General features: G+C 39.0%; 1 protein-coding gene across 4 annotated transcripts in view; it reads right to left on the bottom strand.

Moving 5' to 3' along the window:
- Positions 1-21,009, bottom strand: part of GABRR3 (gamma-aminobutyric acid type A receptor subunit rho3) — a 55,201-nt gene extending 34,192 nt beyond the window's left edge. For 2 of the 4 annotated variants that reach the window (XM_002761293.5, XM_035282966.3), the window contains exons 1-3: positions 20,571-21,009; positions 11,237-11,349; positions 1,727-1,794 (exon numbers count right to left, since the gene is read on the bottom strand). In XM_002761293.5, coding sequence (XP_002761339.2) covers positions 1,727-1,794; positions 11,237-11,349; positions 20,571-20,788 — 399 coding nt within the window. In that variant the 5' untranslated portion in view covers positions 20,789-21,009. Of the gene's footprint in view, positions 1-44; positions 327-1,726; positions 1,795-5,020; positions 5,176-11,236; positions 11,350-20,570 lie in introns of those variants that run through there. The other 2 variants (XM_035282969.3, XM_035282967.3) reach the window with 2 other exon arrangements.
- Positions 21,010-22,383: the final 1,374 nt, after the last annotated feature.

The raw sequence follows: 22,383 nt of genomic DNA, 5'->3' as shown, positions 1-22,383 counted from the left end.
TAAGACTCAGTAATTAATAAAGAAAAGAGGTTTAATTGACTCACAGTTCTCCATGGCTGGGGAAGCCTCAGGAAACTTACAATCACGGTGGAAAACAAAGTGGAAGCAAGCACCTTCACAAGCAGCCGGAGATAGAGAGACAGAACATGTGCAGGGGAAACTGTTACTTGTAAACCATTGGATCTCATAAGAACTCTCTTACTATCACAAGAACAGCATGGGGGAAACCGCCCCCATGATCCAATCACCTCCCACAGGGTCCCTCCCTCAACATGTCAAGACAAGATTTGGGTGGGGACACAGACCCAAACCATATCAGGAGGTATTTGGGTCTTGGGGACAGATCCTTCAGGAATAGCTTGGAGCCATCTTCTTAGTAATGAATAAGTTCTCGATTTTTCCCATGACAGTCCCCTTCCTTCCTCACCCTGCCACTAGGAGCTGGTTGTTGAAAGAACCTAGTATCTCTTCCACCCCCATTCCTCCTCTCTTGCCATGTGATGCCTGCTCCTATTCACCTTCCACCATGAGTAGAAGCTTCCTGAGGCCCTCACCAGGAGCAGATGGTAGTGATATGCTTTTTGTACAGCCTGCAGAACGAGGAGCCAAGCAAACCTCTTTTCTTTAGAAACTACCCAGCCTCAGGTATTCCTTTATAGTAACACAAATGGACTAAGACAAAAAGGACACAGACGTTGAAATTTTGAAGCTAAAAAGGCACTCTTTATTTGGGATAGAAAAACAAACTAAAGAGGGCTCAACCAAACTCCAAAACTACGTTAACAAATTAAAGGAAAAAGAGTAAGTAAAAAGGAAATACATCTGAAAATAGATATGTAGGTGCTTGTATGTATAAGCTAGCCATGGTATTAACTATTCTTTCTTAGAGCAAAAAACTTGAAAAACCTAAAATCACTTGGCTCTGGTAATTATGTAAACAAGGAAGGTGGCCCTAAATTGGGAATAGAGAAAATGAGATGGAAAATTACAGTTGATAATATTAAAACATAAAAACAGCTAAAGTGATTAAGGGATGGGAAGAAGAAACAAAAAAGCAAGGCATGTTTTTCATGTCATAAAAGACAGAAACAGCTAACAGGAAGGTTGAAGATAAGGGATCACTTTCAAGTTTATGGATATTTCATAGAACAAATAATCCTCTATGAAAATACAGACATTTCATTGCAAAATTAAGTAATGTCGGTCTCTTTTAGATTTCTGGAAAAATATAAGGAAACAGACAAAATTTTAATTAAATTTTTAGTCCCATGAATAATCCTTTGTCCTTTGCTACTGGTTGTCTTCAGATAAGCAAAACTAGTATCATTTGACATATGTGAAAGCGGTCTATCAATGTTGGTTCAACTGTTTATCGTTTTGTGGGTAAGGATGCATGACTGGGATTTCATATCACCTATATAGTACGGTCATCCTTCTTTTTAGACAATTATTCTCAATTCTTGCTGCACAGGTAAATATATCATGATGTTCTACAATGTTCTACCACTGGAAAACCATTCTAAGGAAAACAGAAGAGTAGATAAGGAAAGAGAACTGTAATCGAGGGTAGAATGAAGTGGATAGAAGAGAGCACAGCAATCACGACTCTATTATTAAGCAAAGTAGGAGACATAAATAACATACATAATTTAAATCATATATTAAAACACTAGTGATTTTGATTTTGACACTGCTGAGAACAATGATATCCCATGAAGAAACTTACCATGTTAGTCTCTGAAATGCTGTCAATGCTTTCAACATGGACATCTATACCCACTGGCACTGGGGACCCTTCAGAAAGAAGAATGGGTAATATGCTGAGAAATGCATTAGAATTATTTTAAAACCATTCAAAACAAAAAGATTAATGCCCTTGGACAGCAAATGAATTAGTTTTTTAAACAACACATTTCTCCATTATTTGTTGAATCAGTTATTATATACTCAATTATTATAACAAAGACACGTGCAAATAAAAGGAATTCCAATAATCATTACTCATTTGCTTGGGAATATGTCAGTATTTTCCTTCTATAGTATAAGAGTGGTGTCTCTGGTTTTTTAAAAAAAAATTTATTCTTTTTAGCTACTAGTGATTTAAAAAAGGAAAACAGTTCTGAAAACACATCTAACAGTACGTAGAATTAGGTATTCTATATGGTAATGGTCATATCTTATAGTCAGGGAGTGTCACAGAATCCTTGACACTGGGCAATTTTGGAATCTTTTCTCTGCTGTCAAAAAAAATCTGCCTTTTCCATTCGTGCCATGGTTGGTGGAGTAGAGGAACACGGTAAATTTTATTGAGATTGAAAGTGCAGTGCGACACAGGGACACCACAGATCAGATTCAGAAATGCCCCTTTGCAGATCAGCAACAACCACAGGCTGCATTTAGGAAGAAAATATCCTTAGAAATGCATTCGATGAGAAAATACTGACTCAGAATTGGAGCAATTTCAGACAGAGCTGCTGACACTCGTACAGGTGACTCGCCCAGAATCAGGTTCATGGGCCCAGAAAACCTGAATGACCACCCAAGAGAATCCAGACTAGACTGACGTTTCGTAGTTACACCTAAGAAATGATTTTGCCACTTTCAGTGTGAGGTGAAACTGGTTAGTAACATCAACATTCAGTTTTACAATGGGAATTTTATGTACTTATGTGTTAAAATAATTCCTATATTTATATATGCAGTTTTTCATATGTTCTCTTTCCATATAAGCCATTCTCAAACCTTATTGTCCGTATAGTCCTTTGTTTAAAAAAATGCTTTCAATTATGATTGAGAAAATATAAATCCTGCCTAAATGAATCCAAGCTGGTTGTTTTAATCAAGATTCAAAGATTTAGGCTGGACATGGTGGCTCACATCTGTTATCCCGGCACTTTGGGAGGCTGAGGTGGGCGGATTACTTGAGGTCAGGAGTTCAAGACCAGCCTGACCAACATTGGTGAAAGTCCATCTCTACTAAAAATACAAAAATTCAACCAGGTATGGTGGTGAGTACCTGTAATGACAGGTACTCAGAAGCCTGAGGCACAAGAATCGCTTGAATGCAGGAGGCAGAGACTGCAGTGAGCCAAGATTGTGCCACTGCACTCCAGCCTGGGTGACAAAGCTTCCATACCGAGGCTGAGGATGGGAAATGCCTGGATATGCTACATGGGACAGGTACCCATATAATTCAACAGCCCTTTAAATGCATAACACTATATCCATTTAGAAACTCAAGGTATGTCTTGCCAGCCCCTGTATCTTCTCTGTGACTCCCCCAATAATTAACTGATGTCACCTTCACTTTATTAACGAATTCCCTTTTTTGCTTTCTCAAGTCCATGCCCTCAACATCATTTTTTTTTTTTTTTTTTACTTTGAAGGGTTTCAATTGGCCAGGCACAGAGCTGACATGCAAATACATTCCTGCCTCAGGCTTCTGGCATACCTCAGTTGCATCTTAACTACTATCTCCTTCCTGCCATATTGGATCAATTATTATACATCTTATAACACTAATTTTGACATTTTTTTTTTTTTGAGACAAAGTTTCACTCTGTTGCCCAGGCTGGAGGGCAGTGGCACAATATTGGCTCACTGCAACCTGTGTCTCCTGGGTTCAAGCAGTTCTTGTGCCTCAGCCTCCCAAGTAGCTGGGATTAGGGGCACGTGCCACCATGCACAGCTAATTTTGCATTTTTAGTAGAGACAGCGTTTCACCATGTTGGCCAGGCTGGTCTCAAACTCCTGACCTCAGGTGACCTACCTGCCTTGGCCTCCCAAAGTGCTTGGATTACAGGCATGAGCCACTGCACCTGGCCAAGTTATGACAATTCTTAAATAATGTTTAACAGTAATTTTGATTATGCATTAACTTGGGACCAACTCACTCTTATACCTTCATAGGGTTCTGCACTGCTGCTTTTTTATGTGGATGTGCCTTTTTTCTTGAATTAGTAGAAAAATCAAAATAAAAATTCATGAAAATATCTTTGTCAATTTCTTGTATTGTATTTCTAGCTCTACCTTGTATTTCACAGTGGGTAAATCTTCCCAATAATTCCAACACTCCAAGGGAATAAAAAATTTGGAAAGGAGTGACAGAATGTCCTGAATGAAGTTCTAGCATTAAAGTCACATAGGCTAGAGTTTGAAACCAGTTCCACAACTGTTACATAGGCGAGAGTAAGTACCGTCTCTAAGCTTAGCCTACCTGATCTATAAAATTTGTCTAGTAATGCCTTGGTGACTCGTTTGAGGACTAGACAAAATACAGTTACTGAACCTAATTGGCAGTCAACAAATGGCATAAAATAAATGTTAACACTACTGCAATTAAGCAAAAATATAAACCTGCCCCTTAGGACTCCAAGCCACTACTCCCAATCCTACGTACATTTAGATAATCTGTCCAATCTTCTCTTTAAAAAAGGAAAAGAAAAAGATACAGTGCTTCTCATCATTTACTAAAAAAAAAAAAAGAAAAACAGCTGAGAGCAACTTGCAGTTAGTACCCCCTGATTTATAAATAGATCCTAGTTGCTGACGACTGTCTGCAAGCCTGGGGACAGACTTAAAAAACTACCCTCCGGCCAGGCGCAGTGGCTCAAGCCTGTAATCCCAGCACTTTGGGAGGCCGAGGCGGGTGGATCACGATGTCAAGAGATCGAGACAATCCTGGTCAACATGGTGAAACCCTGTCTCTACTAAAAATACAAAAAAATTAGCTGGGCATGGTGGCGCGCGCCTGTAATCCCAGCTACTCGGGAGGCTGAGGCAGAAGAATTGTCTGAACCCAGGAGGCGGAGGTTGCGGTGAGTCGAGATCGCGCCATTGCACTCCAGCCTGGGTGACAAGAGTGAAACTCTGTCTCAAAAAAAGAAACAAAACAAAACACTACCCTCCAATGACACACTTATGCCACTGCTGCCCAAGTACTGGAGCCTAGGGTGGTCTGAAGGCTGATCTGAGATGGGGGTTAAAACATAGTCTGTTAGGAATGGGTTTCTGGAAACACCTTGGATTTCTTCCCTCCGTCCTCCAGATCTACACTGTTCCTGGTGAGGAGGAGCTCTTCCATTTGCACGGAAAATGTATGCCCTCGGGTGCCGTCTGGCCTCATTTCTTCTCTTTCCTTCGAGCCGCGTTCCGCTCAGGCCGGCGGCAGCTTCCGCCTTCCGGTTCGGGCGACTGTGTGACGTCAGTTTCCGGGCCGCTGGTTGCAGGCCTGCGCCAAGCCCGGCGAATGTGTGTGTGTGTGTGTGTGTGTGTGTGTGTGTGTGTGTGTGTGTGCGTGCGCGTGCGCGTGAGCGGGCCTGCGCCAAGCCCGGCGAGTGTGTGTGTGTGTGTGTGTGTGTGTTTGTTTTGTTTTTGTCGTTTGGTTTTGAGACGGAGTCTTGCCCAGGCTGGAGTGCAGGCCTGCGCCAAGCCCGGCGAGTGTGTGTGTGTGTGTGTGTGTGTGTGTGTGTGTGTGTGTGTGTGTGTGTGTGTGTGTGTGTGTGTTGTTTTTGTCGTTTGGTTTTGAGACGGAGTCTTGCCCAGGCTGGAGTGCAGTGGAGCGATCTCCGCTCGCTGCAACCTCCGCCTCCCAGGTTCAAGCGATTCTCCTGCCTCAACCTCCCGAGTAGCTGGGACTACAGGCGCGCGCCACCATGCCTGGCTAATTTTTTTTTTTTTTTTTTGTATTTTTAGTAGAGACGGGGTTTCATCCTGTTAGCCAGGGTGGTCTTGATCTCCTGACCTCGAGATCCGCCAGCCTCTGGCTCCCAAAGTGCTGGGATGACAGGCATGAGCCATTGCCCCCGGCCATTTGTGTGTGTGTGTGTGTGTGTGTGTGTGTGTAATAGAGACAGTTTCACCAGGTTGGTCGGGCTGGTCTCGAACTCCTGACCTCAGGTGATCCGCCCACTTTGGCCTCCCGAAAGGCTGGGATTACAGGAGTGAGCCACTGCCCCAGGCCCTCAATTCTGCCTCATTTGAGCTCCATGTCCCACTGCACCTTATTCATGGCTTTGAGGAATTGTATTATGCCCTAGGATTCTTGACGAGGGAGTAGAGAGTGAGCAGCGTGGGAAACCAAGACGCAGAATCAGAGTTTGGAAGATGGGTAAAGGCTCCAAAGAGCACGCTTTTACAAAGAATGGGCTGAGTCACAAATAAAAGGTGGGAATAAAGCATATCGATTAAAATCCATGGAATTTGTAGCCATATAAACCTGAGTTACTGTCAAACTCCCCATGTAATCTGCAAAACAGAACTAAATATATGGTGCCTACTTTATACGGTTGCTGTGATTATGTGAAAGAAAGCTTGTCAAGTCCTTAGTCTAACCCCATTCAGATGTGTTAAAACCAACTTCTTCCTTATCTATTGGATCAGTAATAAATGTAACAGTGTAAATAATAATTTTTAGATACTTTTATTAATTCAGTACCTAAAGCATTTAAAATAAAAATTAAATAAATATCAACCTTTATGATGATGGTGTTAATTTCCCAGGATCACTAAGTAGCAGCACACACATTTATTATCTTTTTTGTATAGGTAAAGATATACCATCTATTTGGTTTTTATGCAGGCTGGAATAAGGAGGGCTAAATAAAAGGTATGCATCTGATTTGGATAATGCATTTAAAGTTCATTATATAATATATTATCTGTTTTCATTATAGCTGCTTTGTTAGCTAGAGAAAACTGATGTTAGCTCCACTTGACGTGAGGGAGTGCATACTCAGAGAGGGGACAACCTGTGCCTGAAACCCGGTTAATGACAGGAAAGTAGCCAGATCCTTCTGACTCTCAGTACAGTCCTCTGGTTTGACAAGTAAAGACTGTACAAGCAGCTTTTATAACCTTAACTTTTGTTTTGACTCTGTAGCCGGTATCTGCATGCTGAAATGATTTCACTTTGAAGAAACAAAGATATTATCATCCATAAAACTAAAACAACAAAAAAAAGCCCTTAGTTATGGGAGATAAAAAAGATAGGGAAAACATAAATAAAGAAAATGAGCTGCAATTTATAACCCAAGTTAAACAAAAAGCTCTCCTAAATTTATATCCTCCTGTTTCCACATAATGAGTCAATTAATCCTCTAATGCTTTATAAAAGTAAAAAACACTGCAGTAGCAGCTGGTTTTAATGTTAAAGCTAATTAGGAAAACACATTCAGTCAAGAGAAGTGCTGAAGTTACATTTAGCTCAAGAGGAAAGAAGTATGTGCTTGTGTTTGTGTTGTGGACAAGCATAAAGAAAGAAGATAAATTAAAGATTGTCTTTTATATCCTGCAGTCTGATTTCCCCAAGGAAGGCAGCCGTGAGAACAGAGAAGTGGGTCACTGGTGTAAGGAGCTGTTCCGACCAAGAGAGGCAAGAGAAAGTTAAGGGCTGTATTTCACGGACCTACCAGACTGACACTTCTGAGTGAATTTATGGATTTTTCTGCTCCAACGGACTAAACACACAAGCCATGTGGATGCCATTTCCCCCCAGTCTATGATTGTCAGAAAAATTTCTTAATCATGGGATGATTTGCCGCTTGCCACTAAGTAGCACATTTCAATTGCATTTTTAATAACCCCAGAAAGTCGTCTCGGGAAAGAAAGTATTTTTAAAAATGCATTTTCATGTAAAACAAATCTTAAAATGCGTCTCTGACAGATCAAGCAGAGTGGAAATTTCAATTTCATGTTTTTCCGGGGGAGGGGTGGGGGGGTGGTGAGGACGAGGTTGGGATGGAGAACGGAGGTGTACATGTTTTCAGATAAAAGAGCAGAGTTTGCTCTTCGTCCTCTACAGCAGTGCTTCTCAACTGTAGGGTTTAGGGGAATCACTGCAGATTTGCATTTAGAATCCTGGGCTGCGGCCCGTGCATCTGCATTTCTAACTCCAGGTGATTCTGCGGCTGGTCCTCCGACCACTTTGATGGAAAAGCCTCCTCTAGACCGCTTGGTTCAAGGTCTGCATTCAAGGACTGTCATTTTTCTTTCAATCTTTCTGGCTTTCCATGGCCTCAAATAATCTCCATAAAAACCCTTTCCTCTAGGATAGAAACGAATTTAATTGAGGAATCTAACCTGACAGGAATTAGGGCAGCCTTTTGGATTCGTGTTGAAAATACATCAGGTAGAGCTTCCTTTCAGCTGTGGCTGCAGAGGCCAGTTTCAAGCCATTCCTGTGTGCCTGGCGCCCCCTCGTGGGCGAAAACCCACCGCCCGGCAAATTTATCGGCTGAGATTCCTGCTGTATGGTGCTAGAGGAAATATTTTGAAGAGCTTTTATAGAATCACAAGGACCAAGTACAGAATATCTGTGTGGTAGTTGTAGAGGCTATTATAAAAACTTCGGGAAAATTTGGTTGGGGAACACAGTCTATTGAGAACGGTAGCTGGCTTAAACGTGTTTGGGAGAACTGTTGTATGGATACATGAGAGAAGCTGTGAAGAAAGTTTAAAAAGATTTAAAAAATAGAGTCTCAAGAAAAAAAGAGACACATTTCTAAACCTGCTTAATCTCAAGGCTTCTGAAATCTTAAATTATGGTTCAATAAGTGTGAAAAATGCTCTGGAAAACAAAAAATTAAACTCACCAAGATTTAATCTGATTGCTGATCACGTCATCAGCGGCTCTCAAATTGTGATTCTCAGACCAGCAACATCACCTAGGAATTTACTAGAAATGCATATCGTTGGCCTCGCCCAGATCCAGTGCATCAGAGACTCTGGGGGTGGAACCCAGTAAGCTGTGCCTTCAGCACCCCCCCTCCCCAGTGATTCTGATGTTCACCAAAGTTTGAGTCACAAACGTGATGAAATCAAGGTCAAATTCTTAGAACTGGCAGAGTGAGGTGCCTCACGCCTGTAATCCCAGCACTCTTGGAGGCCGAGGTGGGCGGATCACCTGAAGTCAGGAGTTTGAGACCAGCCTGATCAACATGGTGCATCCCTGTCTCTACTAAAAACTGCAAAAATTAGCTTGGTGTCATGGCACGTGCCTGTAATCCCAGCTATTCAGGTGGCTGAGGCAGGAGAATTGCTTGAACCCAGGAGGTGGAGGTTGGAGTGAGCCAAGATCACACCATTGCACTCCAGCCTGGGTGTCAGGGTGAGACTCTATCTCAAAAAGAAAAAAGAAAAAAAGAATTGGAACCAAATGGATTTCAGGAAATTGAAAAAACAAACAAATCCCCTCCAAAAAATCCCCAACCCTCAACATAAGAATATTTAACACACTTTTTTTGTTTTGCCTGTTAACAAATTAGTTCTCTGCAGTACCCACATGCCTATAGTGCTTTCCCTGGTAACAACCACATTATAAGAAGAGTATCCCCCAACCCTGAACACTTAATGGGATTAGTTATTCATCAGACGGTTGTATCTGTTCTACTGCCAGAGGATCTTGCTTCTCACCCTCTTCTATACTTCCTTCATCTCCACATTGCTAGGACTCTCAAAAGTTGTCAGTTCAGGAATTGTGGAAACTGGAGGCTTTGTCAATGAAAGAAGAATCAGGATGGATTTAGCAGTAAGCCAGAGAGTTTAACCTGATGATTTCACCAGCCCCTGTGTATTGTTGGAAAACTTGATACCTTCAGTGATGCAACTATGTGTACATTAAGCAATCTGAGGAGAAGAAAATCTTTGTTCCAGTTATGTACCTGTGATATGAACTTCCATCTTCTTCACCTGCCATCGCAGGTGAACTCAGTTCTACCACTTTCAGCTATCACGGCCTTGGGCAAATCTCTTAACCTCTCTGAGACCAAGTTTTCACATTGCAATATTATCATGATAGTGCCTATTTCATAGCATCACTGTGAGGATGGAATAAGATAGTGCATTAAAGGGTGTTCCAACACTGGATCAATCTTGATTGCTAGAAGGGATGAAAATGTTTTAAAAGACAGTTCAGCAGAGTACATTCATAGGGAGCCATGGCATTGGTCATCCTAGTTCCTACCCAAAAGCGAGGCATTCTAGCTCATAAGAATATTCAATAAGACTTTATACATAACATGTATCCGACTTAAGGATTTTAGTCAGAACAATAAGTTGATATATAGGCAACATATAGCCATTCACTATTTATGGAACACATACTATTTACCAGAGTGTGAAGAGTAGAAAGATGAGTTTTTTGGTCAATTTAAAATGGAGAACTCATCAATTGTTCTCATTAAAGAGAAGATAATTATAAAAATCTTTTTTTTGTTTTAAACTAATAGTTTGTACTTGCATTTTGGTCTTGTTTTATTTTTTTAATTTTTATGTATTTATTTTTTTATTGTACTTTAGGTTCTGGGGTACATGTGCAGAACATGCAGGATTGTTGCATAGGTACATACATGGCAATGTGGTTTGCTGCCTCCATCCTGCATATCACCTACATCTAGCATTTCTCCCCATGTTATCCCTCCCCGACCTCCCCACCCCCTACCCGCTGTCCCTCTGTTGCCCCCAGCAACAGACCCAGTGTGTGATGCTCCCCTCCCTGTGTCCATCTGTTCTCATTGTTCAACACCCACTTATGAGTGAGAACATGGGGTGTTTGGTTTTCTGTTCTTGTGTCAGTTTGCTGAGAATGATGGTTTCCAAATTCTTCTATGTCCCTACAAAGGACACAAACTCATCATTTTTTATGGCTGCATAGTATTCCATGGTATATATGTGCCACATTTTCCTTGTCCAGTCTATCGCTGATGGGCATTTGGGTTGGTTCCAGGTCTTTGCTATTGCAAACAGTGTTGCTATGAACATACATGTGCATGTGTCTTTATAATAGAATTATTTATAATCCTTTGGGTATATACCCAGTAATGGTATTGCTGGGTCAAATTGAATTTCTATTTCTAGGTCCTTGAGGAATCACCACACTGTCTTCCACAATGGTTGAACTAATTTACACTCCCACCAACAGTGTAAAAGTGTTCCTATTTCTCCACGTCCTCTCCAGCATCTGTCTCCAGATTTTTAAATGATTGCCATTCTAACTGGCATAAGGCGGTATCTCAATGTGGTTTTGATTTGCATTTCTCTAATAATCAGTGATGATGAACACTTTTTCATATGTTTGTTGGCCTCCTATATGTCTTCTTTTGAAAAGTGTCTGTTCATATCCTTCTCCCACTTTTGGATGGATTTGTTTGTTTTTTTCTTGTAAATCTGTTTTAGTTCTTTTTACCTCCATTTTGACAGTACGGTGGGTTTTAACAAGAGTTTTGAGGACAGAACTTACCTCCAAATCCAGGTCTCATTGCAAAATCGTTGTCCTCTATATGGAGAAGTTGCTCATATTTCTGAGGCCACACTTTGGTACTGTCGTCTTTCTTCATTCTAGTTTCTTGTTTGCTGTTCCCCCAAAGGGAAAAAAATACTTTTGAGATACAAATGCTTGTGCATATTTTGATTTAGGTTAGCCATCTGTGCTCAACATAGCATGTTCTGAAATACATACATAAAAGCTCATTTTCTCAGTTCATATTAAGTCGAAGAGCTGTCAACTCTTCTTTATTATGTAAGTACGGAGCAAATAAGGTAAACCAAATTTGGGGGCACCTTAAGTCACAAACTCAGTTTGGACTTAATGCACAAACTAGTATTATTTCTCAGAATATGGTTTTTAAACCTGGAAAATCCCAATTACCTGAGTGGAGGTGATCAAAACTCAGATTCACAGACTCCTGCCCCAGATCAACTAAGTCAGTCCCCTAGGAAGCAGGGCCTAGGAATCTGCACCTGAACAAGCTACCTAAGTGATCGTTGGGGGTCACTGAAGCTGAATAATCTCTGTGCTAAGACAGTGAAAAAATAAAAAGAACGCAAGATTGTAAACAGATGAAGACAGTGTTTTACAAGGATAAAATGAGCAGAAAATACAGGGTGCAGGCTGAGAGTGTACCAGGCAGAATTCCCGATGGGGGTTCTAGAGCCTGAGGGATGGCAATATTTAGACCTGATGCCAGGTCAAATTGTGAAGTGGGTGATGTCTGGTTTTGTGTACAGTTCTCTAGAGCAAAGGAAAGTGGGCAGTGGCCTCTTGGCACTAGGTGTCCTGATTGGGAATGAGGCCCTGTCTCTCCCTGTGTCGGTGAGCTTGGGCAAGTTGCTGGACCTCCTGATTTGTTTTCTGCCCTGATGGCTCATCTCCTCCTTCCAGAAAAAGGTGACTGTGATCATTATCATCATCAGCAGCAGCAGCAGCATCATCGGCAGCAGGAGCAATAACACAAGACCCTGAGGGCTCTCCTAAGTGAATCCTAGTCATTTTGAATAGCTGATATGCGTTTGTATCAGTACATGTCTTCTCCAGAAAACTGATGTGAATGTTAATATAAGACATGTGGGTAAACTTTCTTACACAATTAAATGCCTTTGATGGGGAGAATTTCAGAACCTGGAGCAGGTGCTAGAAGAAATAAGTCCAGGCTTACGGGCATCTGAGATCACTGAGTGTGGCCTTTCAATAAAGAACTTTCTGGTTGAAACCATCAGAGGTTTACAGAAGTATATTTTATCATTGATAGAAATATGGAGGTTGGGAAATCTGTTTTGGCAGAAGGCAATGAGTTTTATTTTAAACATGTTAAGCCATTATAGCCTATGAATAATTGAACACATACTACTAATTTTCCATGGATCTAGAATTAACTAGAAAAGTTTTTCCAAGGAGCTAGAAGGAACTATTTATTTAAAAAAAAAATAGCAGCTAGCTTTTATTAAATGCCTACTATGTTCAAGCCACCAAGTCAAAATAAATATTATCTTCCTTGGCATACATCCTAATTATGCTCTATTTGGGCATAATAGAGTTTCTGATTCAATAGGTTTGGGGCATGAAAATTTGCATGTATAATAATTTCTCAAGAGAGTCACTGGCCTAGAAAATAGTAGACATTTAATAAAAGGTAGCTACTTGTTACTATTTTAAGAAAAATGGAAATGTAACTAAGAGTGAAAACTCCTGAAAAGTTGTAAAGCCCTTTGGTAATAATCTTTTAATACAGTTAAATGGCATGTCACTAATGTGTCTGCTCAGAAGCATACCACTCCATGAGACCAGAAAGGACAAATCTTAATTAAGAATCCCAAGAAGGTTTAAGATGTAGCCCGCTATGAAATGCTCTCTTGGCAGTGTGCAAAAGCACATGCACCTTGAGGGCTCTTCAGGTGCACAATGAGATGCTCCATATTTATCTGCTTTTGCCTTTTTTGTATCTTCTATTTCTCGAAAAGCATCTGTTGCTTAAACACTCTTTTAAAGAATTTTGAAAATCTGTGTATTCCCCTCACACATATTTAAATCGACATTTATGTTTCTTCATCATATATTTTGAAATTACTCAATATTGATGATTTCAAATAAAACATGTTATTCCTTTAAGTGGATCAAATGAATCTAAATATACACATTATGTACTTAAATGTACCTGAACAAGTTCTTTAAAAATCAGAAATTTTTATCATTTTAAAAAAATACTTGTATCTCCATTTTATTTACTTCATAGAATTTTATCACTCCATCATGCATTAAGAAAAATGTATAAACATTGAAATTAACTTTTTAATTTTCTATGACAATTACAAGTAGAATAAAACATAATTTGTATAAATGTTGATACTAAAATTAAGAATGAAATTTTATCAGAAGTGTATTTATAAATGAAGTGATGATTCATTTTCCCCAATTATTCTGTGTATCAGCAAATGGATATTAGTCATTGCTGGAATAAAATTGGGAATTCTATTCTTTTTAAAAAATCTTTATAGATAAAAATGTTGAGAAAGTTTGTTCATATATGTGGAAGTACATGGAATTTGAAGAAACTTTGTTTCAGTATTCTTTTAACAATGTAACTTAATTATTTAAACTCCTTATTTTTCAAAACTCACACTGTAGAATTTATCTTGAACAATTATTTTAATGGCTTATAACCTGACTAATTAGGTTCTTCCTTCAATTTTATTAAAAGCAAATAATAAGAGAATTGCCATTTAGAAAAAGACGTTTTGTGTAGCATCATTCACTATCTCAACACGTTTGTAACGATCTCTTTGTATCCAGGAACTTTTTTTTTTCCAGATAGAGTCTTGTTCTGTCACCCAGGCTGGAGTACAGTGGTGTGGTATCAGCTCACTGCAACCTCTGCCTCTCTGGTTCGAGCAATTCTCCTGGCTTAGCCTTCCGAGTAGCTGGGAGTACAGGTGCCTGCCACCTCACGTGGCTGTTTATTTTTTATTTTTTAATAGAGATGGGGTTTTATCATGTTAGTCAGGCTGGTCTCAAACTCCTGACCTCGTGATTCAGCTGCCTTAGCCTCCCAAAATGCTGGGATTACAGGCATGAGCCACCGCACCTGGCCTGGACCCAGCAACTTACACACTGGAAATACTTGTAGGATTCAGAAGGAGGGAAAGGGATGCCTGCATATTGCCAGGTGGGACAGAGCAATCATTAAAAGGTGGTAATAAAGAAGACTGCAGGTGGTGAATAGATCAATTTTAAGAAAGAGGTCAGAAGGAATTAAAGATCCAAAAACTGTTTTAAAACTACTCATGTCTACATGCCCCTCAAATATCTACATCTACCCTTAGAGGTATAATATATCATACCCCATGGGCACCCTGGTTTGAAGGCCTCTGATGCATACATAGAAAGGTTAATAAAATGAAGGATGAAATAAAACCAAGAAAACAGAAGGAAATATGCTTAATAAAGGATCACTATAGAATGGAGCATCAGGTTTAGCTCAGAATGTTCTCATCTTAAACTACTTTGTGTCTTCTACCCTCTCCCCCAATCTAGAATAAATGATATAATGTTTAGCAGCTGATGAGAAGCAGCTTTTGGATTTCTTCTGTCCCAGGAGAGGATGTTCTAGGAGTCTGAATCCTGATGGGATCAAGCAAAGAGATGTCAGTTTCTGGGAGAGCCTGTCATCAGCGTTCTTCATTTTGTCCTTTCCTACAAAGGCTTATGAACACTGACAAACAGTAGGGCTGTAACCTTGGTAATAGGTGTGAGTTTTCTCGTTGAATTAGGGCCTTTTCCTTCCTGGACCACACAAAGAAAACGTATTTCTATGCTCCCTCTTCTCAGTGGCAGAAACTCTACTGTGATTGTGTGACGAAAAAGTAGAGGTCTGGGAGGAAGGAAAGGCCAGATTTTGAGTGGTCTCAGGGGGACTAAGAGGGTCTTTGAGGAGGTCATAATAGCCAAAGAATTAAAAACTAGAACTGGTTGAGGAAAAGAAGATACACCTAACTCATTCAGCTGCACTGGAGTTTTATAAGTGGAATGACAAAAAGTCATCTGACTTCAGTCACAAACACTCGGTTGACTGCCTTATAAAACGGCTTTCCCTCCAGCCTGGAGGCCTACATATTTGATGAATTAACTAGAATCGGAACTTGAAAAGAACTAGGTCTGACATGAAGAGAGTATTTATCCAAGGAAGGACATAATTAATAAGCATATTAAAAAATATCTAATGGAGGGGGTCAAGAGTGAGATACCAATTGAAGCCATAACTGTCATTTTGTATCTATCAAATTAGCAAAAGACAAAAAATAATGTTATTGCCTGTGCTGTGAAGGATATGATGAGGCCAGGCGCAGCGGCTCCTGTCTGTAATCCCAGCACTTTGGGAGGCCAAGGTGGGTGGATCACTTGAGGTCCGGAGTTTGAGATCGGCCTGGCCAACATGGCAACCCCATCAATAAAAAAATGCAAAATTAACCAGGTGTGGTGGCGGGCACCTGTAATCTCAGCTACTCAGGAGGCTGAGGCAAGAGAATCACTTGAACCTGGGAGGCGGAGGTTGCAGTGAGCCAAGATTGTGCCACTGCTGTCCAGCCTGGGCAACAAAGTGAGACTCCACCTCAAAAAGAAAAAAAAAAAGGAATATGATGAAATGTGAATATTTCTAGTTTGCAGGTGGGAGTTTAAATATTGGTAAACTCTGCTAGAAATTCATCTCAAGAACTATAAGGATATTTCATATGCTTCGACTCAATTATTCAATTCCAGAAAAATTATAATTTTCTTGGTAAAAAAAAAATGTGAAAAATTATAATTTTCTTGGTAAAGGAAAATGTGGGAAAACATTTACTGGTGTTACTTATAATAATGCAAACCTGAAAATAAATGTTCAAAAACAAAGGAGGTAATTCTTGTTCTTTAATTCGAATTAATAATATGAAATGATTAAAAATACCATTATAGTGTCTACGAAGCACTGTGAGAAATGAAAGTGAAGGAATTACAAAATGGTTGCTATGCTATGATTTTAAACATGAAAAAAATCACGTCATTTCATAAATAAGGATTAGACATGAACTTGGAAAAAGGAAAGCATAATTGAGATTCTAGGTATTTTTTTCCATATAAAGATCCATTATTACTATTGTTATTTGTATCATAAATTATCTAGACCAAATTGGACTTGCCATTTAGAATTCTTTCCAAATAGGAATCTGGTCAAAGCTCTCCACCTTATCACTCCATTCTCCTTGTCATTCTAGAAGCATGCCCTCTAGATAACACGGACGTTTTTCTCAGCCAAACTTTATTGTGGACCAGTGCACGCTGAAGCTCAGCTAACTGTTCCAAATAACGTAGGCAAAATTTTAAAATGTTTTGTAGACTTACTATTTTTCTTTAGAAAAATATAAAATGAAGCAAAAAATGTTCTATTAATCTACCTACATAGATGCAAATCAAAGGAATAAGGTAGAGCAGTGAGAAAATCAGTTGGTCCAATTTTTCATCACAAAGAAAATCTTTGTAATTCTTGATCCAGTGTTTATTTCTACGCGCTGGATGTTTTTGAAATGTCTTAGGGAAAATGTGGTGCATTAGATGTAGTGAATCTTATGGCTTCGATTGAACGCCTAACTCCTGAACTCTGGAAATACACACCTGACTTTATCAATAGCCTGTCTCTCCTAAAGGGAAAACATCTAGATAGATGAACATTTCTGTGGGAAAGCCAGCCAGAGAGAATGCTTCAGTTGAAACATGACAGTTCCTACATCTCCCTTGGGTCTCTGTCAGATCACAAGCTCAGTGATGAAGCCTCAGTTTCCTCATCTGTGAAATGAGGAAATTAGACCAAATTAGCAGCTGGTCTGCAGACACGTTTTTTTTTATTAGTCCACATGGTATACTAACTTGGACAATTTCAGATAAAAGCCTAGATTTCTTGCTTCTTTTGAAAAAATCAGAAAATCTGGCCACACAAGGCTCAAGTTCTCTTATAAGAAGAGAAGGCTGTAGGCACAGTGGCTCATGCCTGTAATCCCAGCACTTTGGGAGGCCAAGGCTGGAGGATCATTTGAGGCCAGGAGTTTGAGTCCAGCCTGGGCAACATAGACCCAATCTCTCAAAAAAAAAAAAGAAAATTGGCCAGGTGTAGTGGCACATGGCTGTTGTTCCAGCTACTCAGGAGGTTGAGGTGGGAGGACCACTTGAGCATGGGTGCTGGAGATTATAGTGAACTACGATTGTACCACTGCACTCCAGCCTGGGCAACAGAACAGACCTCGTTTCAGAAAAAAATTAAAAATTAAAAAACTAACAAAAACCAGAGAAGGCTGAACCTGACCAGCCGTTTCCCTCAGAGAAGCATATATTCTCTGCCACTCTCTTCTGTCCCTCTTCAGGAAAAAGAGCCCCTGTTTATAGTGTTTTATTTCCATGGTGTAAATACTCCCACCATGGCTGATTTCAAGCCACCAACATGCATGGCAGAGATGTGTCTAGCACATAGTATAGTACAGTATAGTATAGTATAGTATAGTATAGTATAGTATAGTATAGTATAGTATAGTATAGTATAGTATAAATGGCACAGTATGGTATATTGTAGTATTTCTATCATACAGATACAATAGCCCTAAATAACCTCAGGAACAACAGATGATAGTAAAATGTAGAGAAATCATTAGGAAATGGTGAGTTTTAAGTATTTGCTACCTTTATTTTAGAAATTATTTAATTTAATTGGAGGCTCATATATTTAATTTTTATCTATGTGTGCTTTTAACAGCCAGTTGATAAATTTCCTGATTGGAGCTTGCAAGCCAGTTTGAACAGACTCCAGCACTCTGCTGATTATTTTCAAGGCCAGAGTCAATGCGTTGCTCCCATAGTATTTTTAGCCCCCAACTCAGCACTTGCATATGAATATCACTCAATATAATTGTCGACAGAATGAATAAATATTCATTGATTCTATTTGCTTAATCCTGTTTGCATCATCTGGGAGCAAAATTTCTTCTCTAGGCAAAAGGGGAACATTTTTCACCTGCCATAACTTACTTTATTCACACTCCTCCCTACTTTGTTTTTAGGAAACAAAAGATATCATTGAATAAATATATTTTTTAAACTCTTTAGATTTTGAAAGAAGGGAAACTCTGGATTAAAAAGTGAGATTATATTCAGAATGAAAACAACTAAAAGCAAAACATTTAAGAGCCTTATTGTATGAAGACTGGCCCAGAACAATGGATATATAAATCCCCCTTATAATTTTCAAAGATCATGTCTCCTTTCATGTTTACTCTATTAGTTCCCTTGCATTATAGAAGAGTGAATTATTAATGAATTCATTCATTACTTAATTATTGGCTGATAATCAGGTTGGGTGTTGGGCAAAGAACCTCACAGTATCTATTCACATAGTAAGGTAGGAAGACTCCTGGCCCCAACTCTAAAAATGACTGCATACAGTAATTACTGTATTTTGGTCAAATGCCCTAAAATCTGCATGATAGGGTGGTTGAGTGACAGCTCAGAAATTGGCTGGCTGTATTATTCTGCTCACTCAGGGAAAACACCTGGGTTTCATTCTTAGTAGCTACTTCTGGATGAGTGTGATGGTTTATGCAACCTCCAGTACCCAAGAGGGTTCTTCTTTTAAGAACAAAAGAAGCAGATATAAATGTTACTGAATCCCATTCTGGCTTGTGACTCAAAGAAGCACTTCATTTAGGATACAGAGAAGTGACAACAAATACGATTGGCCCCAAATGGCCGAAATCCTGGTGTTTCCTATGAGGGAAGTCTGCTTTGTGTAGGCTCTAAAATTCTTCTTTTCCTTTATATAGGATTGAAAAATGAGGCATTTAACATCAGAAAAAAATTTCTGCCTCACCTCAGAGAACCAATGTTCTTCTCTTGTTCTTTCAATGTCACCTAAAAAGTACACATGGTAGATTTTTTCTGTAACAACTCTGCTGCTGATGGTGGGCTGGTGTGATGAATTAGCTACTATAATCATCTCTCTTCTGCTCATCTAAACATCCACCAGACTGTACAAGTCTACTCTTTGGATGACAGATAATATTTTAAGCTGTGTCCATTGATTTTTAAAATTAGATAAAATATACTATAAAATGTAATAAGCTATCTGAAAAAAATACAGAGTCTGGTGGTATCATCTTACAGTTCCCAAATACCTCCTTAGCTGATCGCTGTGAAGAAGACTGGGAAAGTTGTTACATAGAACAAAACTTCGTGTCATCTCAGGTCTCGGCCTGGGAGCAGAAGCATGGAAGGCAAGTGTGAGAGGTGGTACCTGACTTTTAATCGCAGAGCAGGAATCAGTATTCTAGTAACACACCTCTTTTGGTTTTGGTCATTAAACTGGAGACTGCAGAAGATATTTACTAAAATGCTGTGTTCTCTTTCCTGATCTTACAGTGAATGCATAATATGTACTCGGGATGTGGGGGAAATGTAGCTAAAACACCCATTGGCTGCCAGGGTGGACCAGACGAGACTCGAGTCTTCCTTCCTCAATTTTTTCTTTTGGGTCTTTCTGGAAATCTGGTGCTTGTTGAAAAGGTAAGACTTTCTCAAAGACATTCTTTGATCATTAAAAGTATATGGGTATTAGTGTGACAAATCATTCAAGTATACCTGGGGCTGAAGGGATTCCTGGCATTTTTAGTGCTAAAACCTGGGCAAGTGGGTGTATAAACAGGTCACTGTCACAGATAGCTATCTCCCTTACTGGCACATCCAAACATACTCCTGACTATTGACGGGAAGATAATGATGATGTGTTGATTTCAGGATATGTCAAACATACAAAAATTATTCTTGAAAGACAAATGGCCTTAATGCCCTTTGATACTATTTCATCAGTCCATGAAACTATGTACCCTACAAGTACTTGACATTCAAAGAAGGTGGTGCTCAGACTAATTTCTACTCAAAATGAATTTGAAGAAACATTAAACAAGTAATTAATGTATTCATAATAAATGTATTACTAATTGAAGAAATACTTTCCCTGAAAGAGGATCCTTACACGAACCCTTTGTTTTCTCCATAAATAAGCATAAATAAATTTACAAATGTTAGCAAATTCCAAGATCTTGCTCTTTCAGATGTCAAACAGAGATAATTGATGACGATGCATGAATGCTATCTGTAGAGACAGACATGGTCACAAACGTGCTACCATTCATTAAAGATACATTTCTAGGTTCCCTGTAGGTCTGAGGCAGCTGGTGAGAGAAACTGGGCAGTAATTCCATGGACTGCACTATGATCATCTTACCAGGTTTGTTTCACTGAAGAGGAACACCGCTGGTGTGTCATCTTGATGTTAGACGCAGCACAAGCATTTGGTATCAATGCGATCCAGATATAGGTGAAGAAGACCAACTGGAAAGCCAGGACCATCTCTTCGAAAAAAACAAAAAGGATGCCGGTGGGTGCAATTAACACTGTGATCACGATGTTTTCTTTAGGTGTGTTTTGAAAAATAAACGGCATGCCAGGGAAAATGTATTAGGAGAAAAAGACGTCTTCAATGCTGTATTTGTCTTAGTAGATTAAATTGATCCACATCATTTATATGCAAATCTCTATCTGGATCTTCAACAATTTGCGGAACACAAAGCAGATTTTAAAAATTTTCAGTTTACATCCTTCGGTCCCTTTTCCCAGGATGGTTTTTAGTGTGATGCTCAATCCATACTCCGTAAGCCCTCAGCAGCAGTCCTCTGCAAACAAAGAAGTGAGGTTAGGCAATAATCCTCTTAATCCAATGCAATATCATTTAAATGTACTTAGTGACTCAGCAAAATAATATGCTTATTGGGAAAAAAGATGATTAATTTAATCTTAATTACACATTTTAAGATTCCTTTATCCTATGGTTCCTTTTAATCCAGAAAGGAATCTTTTCCTCCCCAAATGCATACAGACTGCCTTAGTACAGACACAAAATAAAATTATCTTTTTTTAGGTAAATAATCATATTTTAAGATGATGATATATTTCATTGATAACAAATGTTGTTTAAGGTTTATTTAATAGCAAGCAGCCCAGTCAATAAAAATAAACTTAATCCTGGTTAGTGTGCAAAGCATACAAAGTCGCTGTTAGATTGTGGCCACACACTCTCCTCAAAGTGCTTTGCATACACAGAGAAAACATTTAAGAAAATATTTCTACTTCACATATGCAAAGCACCAATAAATGGTTGTGTCATTGAAATTAATCTTCTTTAACTGGAATACCACAAGGTGAGCCACATAGCAACAGCTGACCTTATTACTAGGACTTACGAAGAATGAAAACCATTTTCTTCCCCAAAACGCAGTGTTGTGAGAGAAATTCTTAAATTTCCTCAAATCAGTTTGTGCCCTTGACACGTTGTATGCAGTGTTACTGCTCTATCATATTTATTTATTTCGGTATAAGTTACGTCTTCTTTTAGCCCATGCATTAAAACGTCCTCTTCTATTTCTTAAGCATGTCTTTCCTCTTTAAAATATATTTTAATGTAAAATATTACAAATACATAGAATGTTGTAATAAATCCTTGCTTCTTTTCTTAGCCTTGATTTAGTGTTTATAATTATGTGCAGTTATACTATTATTGTATATGTATGCATCTATAAATAATGTACAAACTTTTGCATGTTTTAAAACTTTATGTAAATGCTGTCATACTCAACTTTTACTACTGAAAGCTACTTTTTCTTTCAACAATACTCTTAGGGATTTATTATGTTGATGAATAAATTTCTAGTTAATCCATTTTAACTGCTATGTGGCATTTCATTATGGATACATGACATTTGTATTTATTCACATTTTTGTTGATGGGCATTGTTTCTTATTTTTCTATGATAATCCTGCAATACATTTTTATAAATATTTTCTTGTACACATGTGTAAGAGTTTCTTTAGGGTAAATACCTAGAAGTAAAACGACTAGGCTGAATAACTTTTACACCTTCCAGTTTACTGTGCACAATGATATTGCTTATCAAAGTGCTTGTACCAATTTACTTCCCCACCAGCAGCGAATGAGAGTTCTTATTTCTTAAAATATTTTTTAACATTGGTATTATCAGGCT

Source organism: Callithrix jacchus, chromosome 21, assembly GCF_049354715.1.
Source record: "Callithrix jacchus isolate 240 chromosome 21, calJac240_pri, whole genome shotgun sequence".
In the NCBI taxonomy this organism is placed as follows: Eukaryota; Metazoa; Chordata; class Mammalia; order Primates; family Cebidae; genus Callithrix; species Callithrix jacchus.
The sequence above is the reverse complement of the archived record's forward strand: the minus strand, read 5'-3'. Positions and strand labels throughout refer to the sequence as shown.